The sequence below is a fragment of the Chrysochloris asiatica genome, unplaced genomic scaffold (assembly GCF_000296735.1).
Source record: "Chrysochloris asiatica unplaced genomic scaffold, ChrAsi1.0 scaffold00168, whole genome shotgun sequence".
NCBI lineage: Eukaryota > Metazoa > Chordata > Mammalia > Afrosoricida > Chrysochloridae > Chrysochloris > Chrysochloris asiatica.
In genome coordinates this window covers 3,207,048-3,221,884 of record NW_006408686.1, presented here as the reverse complement: position 1 = coordinate 3,221,884, position 14,837 = coordinate 3,207,048, and the positions used below count along the sequence as shown (strand labels likewise).

Genomic DNA, 14,837 nt, shown 5'->3' with positions numbered 1-14,837 from the left:
AGGCCTGCCCATGGTCCCTGTCCTTCCTCCATCCCCAGGGGGCAATGTGCATACCCACTACCAGGAGGAAAAGTGCTACGAAGACGGCATCTTCTTCTACCATCTGGGCTGCCATCAGTGGGTGTCAGGGGCTGAGCTTGCCCCACCCGGGACCCCTGAGGGTAAGAGTGGTCCTCTGTGCTTCCCCAAGGGGCTCCCGAGATTCCCATCGGAGTGAGTCAGACAGCCCCGTGGAGCGGTGGGCCTCAAGAGGCAAACATGGGCTGTTGGCCTGACTGGGATACTGTTACCATAGTGATGGGAGGCTATTCTAGCCCTGTCTGATCCAGGCACCAATCCAGGTTTTGGCAGTTTCCAGCTGCCCCAGGGAACTGCCTGAGTAATGACCAGTCCAGGGTCATACAGTGAGCATAGTAGCATAGGACGGCTGGGCCCAAGCAACCATCTGTCTAAACCCAGCACTTAAGTTCTCCGGTGAGACTTGGTTTCTTGTATTTTGGACATGTCATCAGGAGGGACCAGTCCCTGGAGAAGGACACCATGCGTGGTAAAGTAGAGGGTCGGCCAAAAAGAGGACGACCCCTAACGAGATATGAATTGCCCGAGTGGCGGCTACCATGGGCACCAACATGGCAATGGTTGTGAGGGTGGTACAGGACCCGGGCAGTGGGCAGTGTTATAATTAGGGTCACCTGGAGTCACAACTGACTGGACGACGCCTAAAAGCACAACAAATCTGTTATTTAGTCTCCCTGTCTTTAGGATGGAGCTTAGAATGCCCCTGAAGCCAGGGCCCATGGTGAGAGTCGATTGAGCTGGTGTGTGAGCCCAGCCAGGCTTAGCATGTTGTTTTCCTACCAGCAGCGAGGGTCCTGCTTGGCCAGAGGGCAGAGCCCTCTCCAGGGAGGGGTGTGGAGAATCCACTCTAACTCTACAGATCAGAGACTGCTTTGTGAAGCAGATGAGAGGCACAGGCCCTCTCCCCAGAAAGACACTTGCACTCACACTGGGCATTTCATCTCAGGGGGCCATGGATCTCCCAGAGGCCCATTTGTGTGGCTTCAAAAAGGAGACACAGGCCAGGAATAAGGAAGGAATGTTAACACTTAAGGAGTAGGCTGGAGGGAGGACCTCAAAAGAGCCTGGATGACTTGTTAGGGATAAAGCCCAGACCTGGCTTTTGACACCCCCAGCCTCAGGACCCTCTCCCTGTGTGTTTCCTAGGTCCCCTCTCTGGGCTAGAGTGGGAGGTTTCTACCAAGTATCTTCCGCCTTCTCTGCCTGTGATTCACTGTGGGCCAAGACCCACACTCTTACAGCATAGGGCGTTGGGCTGTTCACTGCAAGGTCAGCGGTTCAAATCCACCAGCTGTTACATGGGAGAGAAATGAGACTTTCTGCTTCCATAAAAATTTACAGCCTCAGAAATACCATTGCTGTATTTTGGAATCGGTTCGATGGCAGTGGGTTTGGATTTTTTTTTTTTTTTCTCCAGGGAAGGAGCTCTGGTGGTGTAGTGGGTTACTCATTGGGTTGCTAGCCGCAGGGTCAGCAGTACAAATCCACTAACTGCTCCATGGGAGAAAGATGAGGCTTTCTGTGCCGGTAACAGACTGACAGCTACAGAAACCTACCCAGGATTGTTATGAATGGGAATCGACTGGATGGCAAAAAACAGTCTCAGGGAGTTCTCTAATCTTAGCTGGTCTTAGTTAGAGTGACCTCTTTTTAAAAATAACTTGAGTTTTGTTCTATATTTTTCTCCCGTTCTATCTAGGACCATCTATTGTGATCCCAGTCAGAATGGGCGCCCTCTCCTTCTTTTGGTCTCAGGGTTGATGGGGTTATGGCTCGGGTAGGTTCTCAGTCTCGTAGCCTTGTTTACCTCTCTGAGATATTGGTAACTTCTTAACTCTTTTGCTCCTGACAAGTAAGAGACCCAGTGGTTGTATCTTGGTGAAGTCACATCTTTTGGACCCCAGAGATAATGCTCTGTCTGATTACTTTGCAGGAGTGTGGTGTGCAGAGGGAAGAGAAGTAGAGCAGCCTGGGTGGGTTCCCTCAGGCAGGTGGGGTTGAGGGTTAGGAAGTCACCATCAGCCCCCAGCAGGCAGGGGAGGCCCTGGTAGGGGCTGGGGGCCTGAATCTCCTGGGTGTCTGTTCTCCTAGGCCGAGCAGCACCTCCCAGTGGCCGCTATTCACATGTGGCAGCTGTGCTTGGTGGTAGTGTCCTGTTGGTGGCTGGGGGTTACAGTGGCCGGCCCCGTGGGGACTTGATGGCCTACAAAGTGCCCCCCTTTGTGTTCCAGGCACCTGCGCCAGATGTGAGTACTAGGGTGATAGGAAGACCATAACGGGGTGGAGGCGGCTCGAGGAAAGAAGTATTAGGGGGGAGGTCCCCAGATCTAAAGGAGGCGGGATGGAGATCCCTGGGGCCAGGGAGGGGCGGATGGAGGCCTTTAAGGTGCTCCTCAATCAGGGTTCCCTGCTGGTGCTGTAGGGTAAGCACTGGATTGCTAACTATAAGGTTAAACCCCACTAGCTGCTCCGCAAGGAGAAGCTGAGGTTGTCTGCTCCCATAGAGACTTAGTATGCTACGAGTTGGAATTGATTCATTCCAATGGCCATGGGTGGGGCTGAGGAGGCAGGCCCTGGTCTGAGTACCCCCATCTTGTTCCCTGTCCCCTACAGTACCACCTGGACTATTGCTCCATGTACACAGACCACAGCGTCTGCTCCCGAGACCCCGAATGCAGCTGGTGTCAGGGGGCCTGCCAAGCTGCACCTCCTCCTGGGACCCCCTCAGGGGCTGTGAGTGACTTTCCTGAACCTTCTCAGAGACCCTGCACCCAAGTAGAGAAGCCCCTTCCTCCCCCAGCTGGGAGACAGGTTTTCATATCTAAGAGCCTCATTCCTGACCCCTGATCCTTTGGCCCCCTGAGATCATTTTGAACTGAGGCCGCTGTCCCTGGACCCTCAATCCTGTCCTCTGGGTCTCCCTCATCCCAACCCCGCCTTCAGCTCTTCATCCTTTAATATCTGGTCTATTCTGCCCTGGGATGTTGGATCTGCAGCCCTTCACGGACCCCTGGAGCTGTGGTGAGCAGGGAATCTGCCCTTTCTCCTCCCTGCAGTGCCCGGCTGCCAGCTGCCTGGGTCTGGGCCGCCTCCTGGGGGACTGCCAGGCCTGTCTGGCCTTCAGCAGCCCCGCAACCCCGCCCCGGGGACCCGGCACCCTAGGGTGGTGTGTGCATAACGAGAGCTGCCTCCCACGACCCGGTGAGTGTCCAGCGGAGGGGAGGGCGGGGAGGGCAGCACTTGGCCCTGACCGCCTCCCTACTCTCCCAACAGAGCAGGCCCGCTGCCGTGGGGAGCAGATCTCAGGCACTGTGGGCTGGTGGGGGCCAGCGCCTGTCTTCGTCACCTCCCTGGAGGCCTGTGTTACTCAAAGCTTCCTTCCTGGCCTGCACCTACTCACGTTCCAGCAGCCGCCCAACGCCTCCCAGCCCGACAAGGTCTGACTCAGTTATCATGGTTGTGTTGACCCCATAAGTCTTGATGTTTGAGGGGCTCATTTTCCTGATTAAGACATTTTTTTCTATATGCAAAAAAAAAAACAAACCTGACACCAACCATCCCTCCGACAACCCTGTCTACAGTTAGGTTCCACAATTCAGTGCAGTGGTCACGCCACACAGAGACAAGACTCAGAGTTACGGGGTTTACTAGGGAGGTTAACAGGCTACAGTTCAGGGTCAGAAATGCCCAGGGCACAATGCTTCCAGCCCTGACAGTCTCTCTTAAGCGGTGCCCACAGGCCGGCCTCTCTCTACCTTGGCTGCTGATAAATGCTCACAGAGCAAACTGCTCCACCCTAAGCCTTAGCCCAAAGGCACTCAGCTCTCGCTCCGTGGGTCACCAAACCAAGCTCCCCCAGTTATGTGCCTGGAGGAGCCCTCTTCTGCAAGCAAGCCTCCTGCCCAAGTCACTAAGCTGTACTGGCGCCCTGGGCTGGGAAGCCGGCTGCTTCTCTGCCACTTCTCTGGTGTCATAGTTTTTTTCTGTCCCTGGATCAAGGAGTTTCAATGTGCAGGGAGGGGTCTCTGGGTGCAAAGGACACACTCTGCTTCTGGTTCTTCTTGGTTGCTAGTGAGATCGAGGATCCTTCTCTGCTTCTCAGATGGCTTGTTTTAAACTCAGCTGGATGGTAACACTGACCAGTCCTCCCATTGGATTCCCAAGTGTTTATCATCCCAAGCCTGTTAACAATCACAAGTGAATCATATCATCTACCAGCATCTTCCTCCACCTTCTCCTTCCCAGACCTACCAGCAAGGAGTCATTGAGTGGGAGTTTACAAAGACTCTGGTAGCGTAGTGGTTACGAATCGGGCTGTGAACCTTAAGGTTAGCGGTTCGAAACTACCAGCCGCTCCGCGGGAGAAAGATGAGGCTTTCTACTCCCGTAAGGATTTACACCCTCGGAAACCCTGTACCGGGTCGCTATGGGTCGGAGCCGACTTGACGGCACTTAACAACAACAACAACATGGTTAGAAGAGACAGTGAAGAATTCACTACACCGCACCATTAGCTTTTCTTTTTAAGTCATATATATATATTTTTTTTTAAGTCATATTTTATTGTGTTTTTGGTAAAGGTTTACACAGCAGTTCATGTTCCCATTCAACAAGTTCTATGCCGGTTGCTCAGTGACATCAGTTACGTTCTTTCCCATGCGTGAACATTCTCGCCTTTTTCCTTCCTGTTCTGTTTGTCCTCATCCAGTTTTCCTGCTTCCTCACATTCCTGTCTGTGCTTTAAAGTAATTGTGTGATAAAAAATATAATAATAAATTTATTATGCTTAAGGTAGAGACTTACATAGTAGTTCATAAAGGTGAATTTTTTTTTAAAGAACTCAGTTCTTAGCGTGACATTCATTATTTTTTGAGCCTGTTTGTTACTTAGTCTTATAAGATGACCTCGGGTTAGTTTTAGTTCAAGGTTTGAAGAGTGTCGCAGGGTAATAACAACAACAGTCTTTGGGAGTTCTCCAGTCTCAGCTAGGCCAGTAAGACACACAAAAAACAAAGCCACATTAAATTGTGGTAAAACATATAGAACAAAAAAAATACGTCAAACATAAAATAAACCATTGCTGACAATTGGAGTCCTGGTGTGGAGCTGTGGGATAAGCACTGGATCGCAAGGTCTGTTTGAACCGCAAGGTCGGTGGTTCAAACTCAGCAGCCACACTACTTGGAAACCCTGTGTAGGGTTGCTACGAGTCAGAACCGACTCAACAGCACTTAACAAGTGACATTTAGTACACTCAACATTGTGCCACCGCCATGATCTGGTTTCAGAACGTTTTCATCACCCGACGAGGACACCCTGAGCTCATTGAACCCTCGTTCACTTTCTAGTCCCCTCTTTCCCAGCTCCTGGCAACCACTAATCTGCTTTCTGTCTTTATGGAATTGGATATTTCAAATAACTCTGGATATTTTATTATAGTGTTAGTGAAGTATATTGAAAGTACTATGGGCTTCCACAAGAACAAATCAATCTGTTTTGGAAGATGTGCAGTCTTAGATGTGAGGATGGCCAGACTTTGTCTCTCATACTTCAGACTTGTCATCAGGAGGGACCAGTCCCTGGAGAAGGCCATCATGCTTGATAAAATGGAGGGTCAGCAAAAAAGAGGAAGATCCGCCCCACCAATGAGATGGATTGGCACAGTGGCAGCAGCAGTGGGCTCCGGCATACAAATTGTGAGGATAGCATAGGACCGGGCAGTATTTTGTTTTGTTGCGCAGAGGGTCTCTTTGAGTCGGAACTGACTCATGGACGGCACCTAAAAACAATTCATATAAATGGAATTATATGTGGCCTTTATGTCTGGCTTCTCTCACTTGCGGTTTCAACACACAGCAGCCGTGTACAGGAAAGAAGGGAAAACTGCCCGATCATGTGCTGTCTAGCCTCACAATTGTTCCTTGTATGTGAGCCCATTATTGTAGCCACTGAGTCAGTCCATAGTGTTGAGGGGCTTTCTCTTTATCTCTTAGACTTTACCAAGCATGATGTCCTACTCCAGGGACTGGTCCCTCCTGATACTCTATCCAAAGTAAAAGAGATGAAGTCTCCACATCCTTACTTCGAAGGAACGTTCTAGCTGCACGTCTTCCAACACCATAATCCAAAGTCTTCCAACACCATAATCCAAAGGCATCAATTCTTCAGTCTTCCTTACTCATTGTCTAGCTTTTTGCCTGCATATGAGGTGACTGAAAATGCCATTGCTTGGGTCAGGCACAGCTTAGTCCTTGAAATAACATTTTGTTTTTTTAACACTTTATAAAGATCTTTTGCGACAGACTTGCCTAATGCAATATGTCATTGATTTCCTGACAGTTTTTTCCGTGGGTGTTGACTGTCGATCCAAACACCATGAAATCCTTGTCAACTTCAATCTTTTTTCCTTATTTCCATTTATCATGATGTTGCTTACTGGTCTAGTTGTGAGGATCTTTCTTGATATTGAGGTATAGTTCATACAAGTCTGTAATCTGTGATCTTCCTCTTTATTTTCAGCATACCACGGGTTGTTAACGAGTCTGTCTTCAATCCTGATGTTGCATTCTTCATACAGTCAAGCTTCTCAGATTATTTGCTCAGCATACAAATGGAATAATTATAGTGAGAGGGTACAACCCTGATGTAGACATTTTCTAATTTTAAACCATTCAGTATCTCTTGTTCCGTTTGAATGACTGCCTCTTGGTCTGTGTTGTGCATGAGCGTAAATAAATGTTCTGGAATGCCCATTCTTAGCAATGCTATCCGTAGCTTGTCACGATCCACACAGTCAAAGGCTTTTACAAAGTCAGTAAAACACAAAGAACCTTCTTTCTGGTATTGTCTTCTTCCAGCCAAGATCCATCTGTTATCAGTGGTGATATCCCTCATTCCATAGCCTCTTCTAAACCCAGTTTAAAGTTCTGGTAGTTCCTTATTAGTGTACTGCTGCAGCCAGCCATTTCTGTGTTACATTCAGCAAAATTTTACTTGCATGTGATATTAATGATCTTTGACAATTTTTTTTTTTTTTTTGCTTTAGCTTCTCTATGTTCTAGAGCAAGTTTCAGAGTCTCTTCTGACACTCATTTTGATCTTTTCTTTCTTGTCTTTTTAATGTCCTTTTGCATTTTTCATATATGATATTCTTGATCAATTGTCTGGTCTTTGGTTGTTAGTGTTCAATGCATCAAATGTATTCTTTTTTGTTTGTCTCAAATATGTTTTTATTATCTAGGAATCTTGAATAGTCTATGTAAACTAGTCAAATCTATTCTTGAGATGGTCTTTAAATTTGGGTGGGGTGTGGGTAAATATGAGTAACTGAAGGTCTGCCCCAGTCATCCCCTAGCCTGGTGACAGATGACATTGCCTCTCCCCACAGATACAGTTACTTTAATTCCTGTGAAAAAAGGCATTTGCAATGAATAAGTCACTAATCTTGCAGAATTCTGTCATGTGATCCCTGGCATCATTTCTGTCACCCAGGCTGTATTTTCCAACCACCGATCCTTTGTCTTGGTTTGCAGCTTTCGAATTCTAGTCATCGGTAATTACCAGTGCATCTTCATTGCATGGTTGATCAATTTAAGAGTAGAATTTTCAGTCATTTACACATCTCACTTTTCTCTGTAAGATGTTTTCAAGGCTCTTCCATGTCCTAGCGCATGTCAGAACTTTATTTCTTCTTTATGGCTGAATGATATTCCATTGTATGCCTACACATCACGTATTGTTTCTTTACTTATCAGTTGATGGACGTTTGGGTGGCTTCTACCTTTTGGCTATTGTAAATAATGCAACTACGAACAATTGTGTATATGTACAAGTTTTAATTTAAATACCTATCTTTGGTTCTTTTGGCTATATACCCAGGAGCAGAATTACTGGGTTGCATGTTTTTAGATGGTCATTCTGTGCTTTATTGAGGAACTGCTGAACTGTTTTCTACAGTGACTCCTTGTTGATTTTTAAAATCGCTTATACAGGGTTTGAAAATCACAATAAATACCCAAAGCTGTTGAGTGAAAACCCTCTCCCATCTACCCTGTTCCTCACTGACCCCCGGCATCCCTCAGATGAAAGGTCATTCTAGCTTTTCCCAGAAGATCCACTTGGGTGTCTCTGATGGCCTTCTAGTTTTCCTATTCAAATACAAGTAAATGTGACAGTTCATTTCTTACCTTGCACAAAAGGTAGGATACTCAGCACACCAAACTACCGCAGCAGCTCTGGCCATCGAGTCGTTTCCTACTTAGGCATGTTGTTATGGTTATGTGCCGTGGAGTTGGTTTTGCCTCATAGCGACCCTGTACAGGGCTTCCGAGGCTGTAAATCTTTATGGGAGCAGAAAGCCTCCTTTTTCTCCCGCGGAACAGCTGGTAGTTTCGAACTGCTGACCTTGTGGTTCGCAGCCCAATTTGTAACCACTACGCTGCCAGAGCTCCTTTTACTATTCATATCGACTCTATATAGATGGCTTCTGAGGCTGTACATCTTTATGGGAGCAGAAAGCCTCATCTTTCTCCTGAGTGTTGGCTGGTGGATTAGAACTGCTGATCTTGTGGTTAGCAGCCTATCGTGTAAGCCACTACATTACCAGAGCTCCTCCTACTTCCTTTTCTTTTACTTAATGGATCCTGGGGAGTTCCCCATCACAGAGTTGGAATTACCCTCATTCCCTCCTTTATTTTCTCAGAGTTTAAGATACTAGAAGTCTGAACTGAGGGCACTGACTCAAGGAGAAGACCCTCTCTCCCTGTTGGCTTTGGGGAAAGGTCCTTGCGTCTATTTTGCTTCTGTTTCTCATTTCCTTGATGGTCTTCATGTGGCCTGGTAGCTGGTTAACTTCCCCCATCTGTGTTTCTTCATTCTTTATTTCAGAGCTGTATAATACTGTTTTCATTTATTTATTTGCTTTTAGCTTTATTTCTCTCGTTTAAATTATTATTATTTTAAACAAATGGTATTTTAGGTGAAAGTAGGTTCCCCTTAAAAAATTTTATACCAATTGTTGTGTGCCATTGGTTATGGTTTTTCCATTGTTTCCATTATTTCCATTCTGTTTGTTTTGTTCCTATTGCTCTAGCTTCCCTTTCCCTCCTTGCCTTTTCACCTTTGCTTTTAGGTAAATACTGAGTGTTTGGTCGTATGTGGTTATTTCGTTGTTGAAGAGAACACAGTACCCATGGGTGCTGTTGTTTATTTCATAAACCAGTCTGTTATTTGGCTGGCAGGTGACCAGAAATAGCCTCAATTCCAAGTTCAGAGAGTGATAATCTTGGGAGTTCTAGAAGTTTCTGCTTGTCCAGTAGGTCAGGACTATTTTAGGAATTTGAGTTTTACTCTACATTCCTCTTCCCACTCCCAGATCCTATCTGGGACCTTCTGTTGTGTCCCTAGTCAGAAAAGTCAGTAGTCATAGCTGGGCACCATTTAGCTCTTCTGGTCTCAGGTTAGAAAAGGCTGTGGCTCATTTCATGTAGGCAATTATTCCTGTGGATTCGTTTCTACTGAATCGTTGATTTCCCTCATTCTCTTTGGCTGCATTCAAATAGGTACCAATAGTTGTATCTTAGATGGCTGTTCACAAGCTTTGAAGACCCCAGATGCTACTCACCAAACTAGGATATAGAACATCATCTTTGTGAACTATGTTGTGTTAGCTAAGTGGTCCCCTGAGAGTATAGCCCCAAGCCTTTAAACCCTGTAAACCAGTCAATGTTGCCAGCTGTCTGGATACGTCACATGAAGCCTCTGTAACTGTGCCCCTGTGTGTATGTGCCTACAGATGCCCTCTACATACATGTACATTTACTGGCATGTACCCATCTATACACATGTACATATCCATATCCATCTACCACACACATTCTTTTTACTGTTGTGATCTATACGTACAACATGTTGTTAAGTACTCTGGAGTCGCTTCTGACCCATAGTGACCCAGTACAGGCTTTCCGAGGCTGTAAATTTTTATGGGAGCAGAAAGCCTCATCTTTCTCCTGCGGAACGGCTGGTAGTTTCGAACTGCTGACCCTGAGGTTAGCAGCCTAATTCATAACCACTACATTACCAGAGCTCCTTTACATACAACACATAGATATCTATTTATATATAGTTGTTGTTGTTAAGTGCTGTCAAATTGGTTCCATCTCATAGTTACCTTGTATAAGGTACTGAGGTACAGCTGGTGGGTTTGAACCACGGACCTTGTGATTCACAGTTCAGTAATTATCCTACAGCACCACACCAGGAGTCCATATATATGATATGGGAGCGCAGTAGCTCTGTACAATAAGCACTGGACTGCAAACCACAAGTTTGGCGGTTCAAGTCCTTCAGTTGCTCCACAGGAAAAAGGTAAGGCTTTCTATTCCTGCAAAGATTTAAAGTCTTGGGAACTCTACACAGGGTTGCTATGAATCAGAACCGACTTGAAGGCACTTAACAACATATATGCTATATGTGTATATGTATATTTGTTGTTGTTGTGAAGTACCGTTGAGTCGGTTCCGACCCATAGTGACCCTATCTAGGGTTTCTGAGGAGCACCTGGTGAGCTTGAACTGCTGACCTTGCAGTTCATACGGCTTTGCAGTCTGGCACATTAACCCACAGCGCCACACCAGGACTCCATATATGTATATAAGTATATGTATATATACTTGTTATAGCGTCCTGGTGTGCTGTAGGATAAAGCCTTGGACCACAAGATCGATTTGAACCACAGTGTTGGCTGTTCAAACCTTGGGAGCCCTATACAGAGTTGCTATGAGTCAGAACCTACTTGATGGTGCTTTACAACAACAAAACACACACACACATTACACACACATATATATATACTTGCTACGGTATTTACCAAAATTGCCCTTTTTTCACGTGACTTCTTGGTGTCTATATTTACCTTGGTCAAGTTGGTCATCACCAAATGTTATAAGTGCCTACTATCTAGTATTATCTAAAAAGTGATTCCCCACCTCCCATTACTGGTAACCATCAACAAATGCAGCTTTCTGTGTGTGTCTATTCGTGACTTTTTGTAATAGTCGTTATTAAATGTTTCTGAGTTGGTTCCAACTTATAGTGACCCTGTATAGGGTTTCTGAAGAATGACTGGTGGGTTTGAATTGCCAGCCTTGCAGTTAGCAGTCCAGTGCTTGCTGTAACACCACACCAGGGCTCCTTTATACTAGTGATAGTGCTGGTAGCTGTGTGCTATAGAGTCGGTTCTGACTCATAGTGACCCTATCTATATAGAGTTTCTGAAACTGTAAATCTTTATGGGAGTAGAAACCCTCATTTGTCTCCTGTGGAGCAACTGGTAGATATGAACTGCTGACCTTGCAGTTAATAGTCCAGCTTGTAGTCCACTACACTACTTGGGCTCCTTTTATAATAGAAGGACTATACTGCATTTGTCTTTTTGTGACTTTATTTAGCATAATATCCTCCAGATTCATCCATGTTGAGTGATGAATTTTACAGACTCCTTTTACGTTAGCATTGCTTAGTATGTCATTGTATGTGTCATTCGTTAGTTAATGGGTGCTTAGGGTGTTCCCATTCTTTTGCTATTGTGAATAATGATGTAATGGCATGGTTGTGCATGTGTCTATTCATGCTCTTTATAGTCTTCATGACAAAGTGGGTAGTTCACATAGACAGCCTGTCACTGTTGGATATGCACACTGTTCCGTTCTTTAGCTACATAAATCACATGATACATTTGTCACGTTAAATGGTGGCTCTGGACTTCTGAGGACTTTGGTGGGAGGTAGGGTGTTGGGTTAGAGGATACTGAAAGGCCTTGGATTTTGATGTCTGAATTTGAGTCCTGACTTTTCTGTCAAGCCTCCCTTGGTCTCTCATTCGGTAAAATGAGAAGGTGGTTGGACTAACCGATCTTTTCTGGCTCTGATGTGGTGTGAGAGGCATGGGGACTCTGGGGGCAGTCCGGAGAAGTCCTCACCACCCCACCCCACCCCACCCCCACTCATGGTTGCTGCAGGTTTCCATCGTGCGCAGTACGACCATCACACTGACACCCAGCCCAGAGACAGACGTATCCCTGGTCTACCGTGGCTTCATCCACCCTCTGCTGCCAGGGGGCCCGGGTGGCTCGGGAGCTGAGGACGTGGCTGTGTGGGCCCGGGCCCAGCGTCTCCATGTCCTGGCTCGGATGGCTCGTGGCCCAGACACTGACAACATGGTGAGGCTACCTGGGGGCAATGTGGGGGGATGGGGTGATCCAGGGGTTCGGGGGAAGGTTGAAGGAACATCAGAGGCTCAGGGTATCAATCCAGTGGATGAGGGAAGGGTCCTGGAGTCAAAATGGTGGGTTTTCAATTGTGCAAAGAACTTGGAGAGAACTCTGAAGCAGGTAGACAAGGTCTGAATCGTCTTCCCCTGAGGAGGAATTCTGGTGCTGGGGATGTACAAGAGGCTCAGGGACTCAGAGGCCTTCCTCCTCTTCCCAGGAGGAAGTGGGGCGCTGGGTGGCTCAGCAGGAGAAGGAGACTAGGCGGCTACAGCGCCCAGGCTCCGCCCGCCTCTTCCCCCTGCCTGGGCGGGGCCACAAGTATGCAGTTGAAATTCGGGGCCAGCTCAACGGCTCCGTGGGCCCTGGACACAGCGAGCTCACCCTACTGTGGGACCGGACTGGTGTGCCAGGCGGCAGTGTGAGTGCTCTGGTCCAGGCCCTGACCTCAGGATCCCTGGCCTCTCTGACCCCTAATTCTCTGGGCCCTGACTTGTGACCCCCTTGGCCATGCCAACCTTGACCCCTGACCATATTCTAACCCCATCCACATCTTCCGACTCCTGCCTTACCCTATTATCTCAGACCTCTGCCCTCCATTCTTGATTCTCACAAATCCTACTCCCCTTTAGTCTACTGACCACTGAAGTCCTACTTTCTAGGTGCCAGAGTTAACGCTGTCTGCAAACCCTTAACCTCAGTCTTTAGCCCCAAACTCTGACCCCTGGCCCCAAACCTAAGGTCTGATTCCTAACCCTTGACTTGGAGCACTGACCCCTGACCCTCCCATGACTGCCCCTCAGGAAATCTCCTTCTTCTTCCTGGAGCCCTACCGCTCAGCTGCCTGCACCTCCTATTCCTCCTGCCTGGGCTGCCTCGCGGACCAAGGCTGTGGCTGGTGCCTGGCCAGTGCCACCTGCCACCTGCGCCAAGGTGGGGCCCACTGCAGCGGTAATGGGACTGGTGGGTCCCTGCTGGTGTTGGTGCCCACCCTCTGTCCGCTCTGTGAGGAGCATCGAGACTGCCACGCCTGCACCCAGGTGCCCGCTGAACCGGAGAGGGAGGTGGTCTCAGGACCAAGGCTGCTGGGGCAGGCAGACTGGGAAAGGGGGTCCTCCAGAGCAGAGCAGCTGGAGGGATCCTGGAGGCATGAGCCAGGTGGGGAGCCAAGGATATAGGGCTGGAGAGCCGGGCTCCTGGAGTCAGGAATTTCATGGCTGCAAGGGCAAGCAGGCCAACCCAACCTGTCTTGATTGACTCTAATAACCAGCGAGCCCTGGAGTGGACGCTCAGGGTTGCAAACGACATCAGGTGTCCATCTCCTGCTGGACTGTGTCTGCTGTCTCCCTGGGAGGGTCATTCCTGGCAAGTGACAGGAGAGCCACAGGGCTCCAGACTTGCATCCCCCTCTCAGCCAGCAGCCCAGAGTGGGAAGAGAGGAGCTCAGCTCCCACCCATAGCTCTCCTGTCCCCTCAGTCAGCAGAAGTTCCAGAGTCCCATTTCATTAGCTCTAGTTGGGTCTTGTACAGATTCCAGGACTAGTCATTGAGGTTGCAGGGGGTGGGGTGACCCTTTGCCCATCTCTGGTTCCCAAGGATTGACCTGGCCTCACACAGAGAGGGTGCTGTTTCTGAAAGAAGGGGTGGGGTGCTGGACCGCACAGGCCACAGGGGTCTGTGGCTAGAGGGGACATCTAGAAAGGTCAGCAGTTAGGACGGAGGTGGGCTGAGATGGGGTGGTCTTTCTGGGGTGACATAGACTCTTCCCCTCTCCAGGATCCCTTCTGTGAGTGGCATCAGAGCACTAGCCGAAAAGGGGATGCGGCGTGCAGCCGGCGGGGCCGGGGCCGGGGGGCCCTGAAGAGCCCAGAGGAGTGTCCCCCACTCTGCAGCCAGTGAGCTCGACTGGATCCAGGGAACAGGTGTATATGGGGCGGGGATGGGCAGGGAGTGTAAGTGACCCCTGAACTCTGTCCTGCAGGCGCCTGACCTGTGAGGACTGCCTGGCCAACTCCAGCCAGTGTGCCTGGTGCCAGTCCACCCACACCTGCTTCCTGTTTGCTGCCTACCTGGCTCGGTACCCACATGGAGGCTGCCGTGGCTGGGACGACAGGTGCGGCCTATGGAGGGAGATCCTGGGGGGTCCAGGCTGGTGGAGAGGGTGGGCACTGGTAGTCCTTATACCTATCCCCCTGCAGTGTGCACTCGGAGCCGCGGTGCCGGAGCTGTGACCGCTTCCTGACCTGCCATGAGTGTCTGCAGAGCCATGAGTGTGGCTGGTGTGGCAATGAAGACAACCCCACACTGGGCCGGTGAGCACGGGGACTGTAAGTGGGGGGACCAGGTAGGGTGGGTAAGGAGGACAACCCCACACTGGGCCGGTGAGCACGGGGACTGTAAGTGGGGGGACCAGGTAGGGTGGGTAAGGAGGACAACCCCACACTGGGCCGGTGAGCACGGGGACTGTAAGTGGGGGGACCAGGTAGGGTGGGTA

General features: G+C 48.8%; 1 protein-coding gene across 1 annotated transcript in view; it reads left to right on the top strand.

The window, feature by feature from the left end:
- MEGF8 (multiple EGF-like-domains 8) overlaps positions 1-14,837 on the top strand; it is a 52,518-nt gene that overhangs the window by 13,964 nt on the left and 23,717 nt on the right. The window contains 11 exon segments of the mRNA XM_006871511.1: positions 39-161; positions 2,170-2,324; positions 2,692-2,811; positions 3,135-3,279; positions 3,352-3,515; positions 12,095-12,295; positions 12,564-12,764; positions 13,147-13,383; positions 14,120-14,238; positions 14,325-14,456; positions 14,542-14,655. Coding sequence (XP_006871573.1) covers positions 39-161; positions 2,170-2,324; positions 2,692-2,811; positions 3,135-3,279; positions 3,352-3,515; positions 12,095-12,295; positions 12,564-12,764; positions 13,147-13,383; positions 14,120-14,238; positions 14,325-14,456; positions 14,542-14,655 — 1,711 coding nt within the window.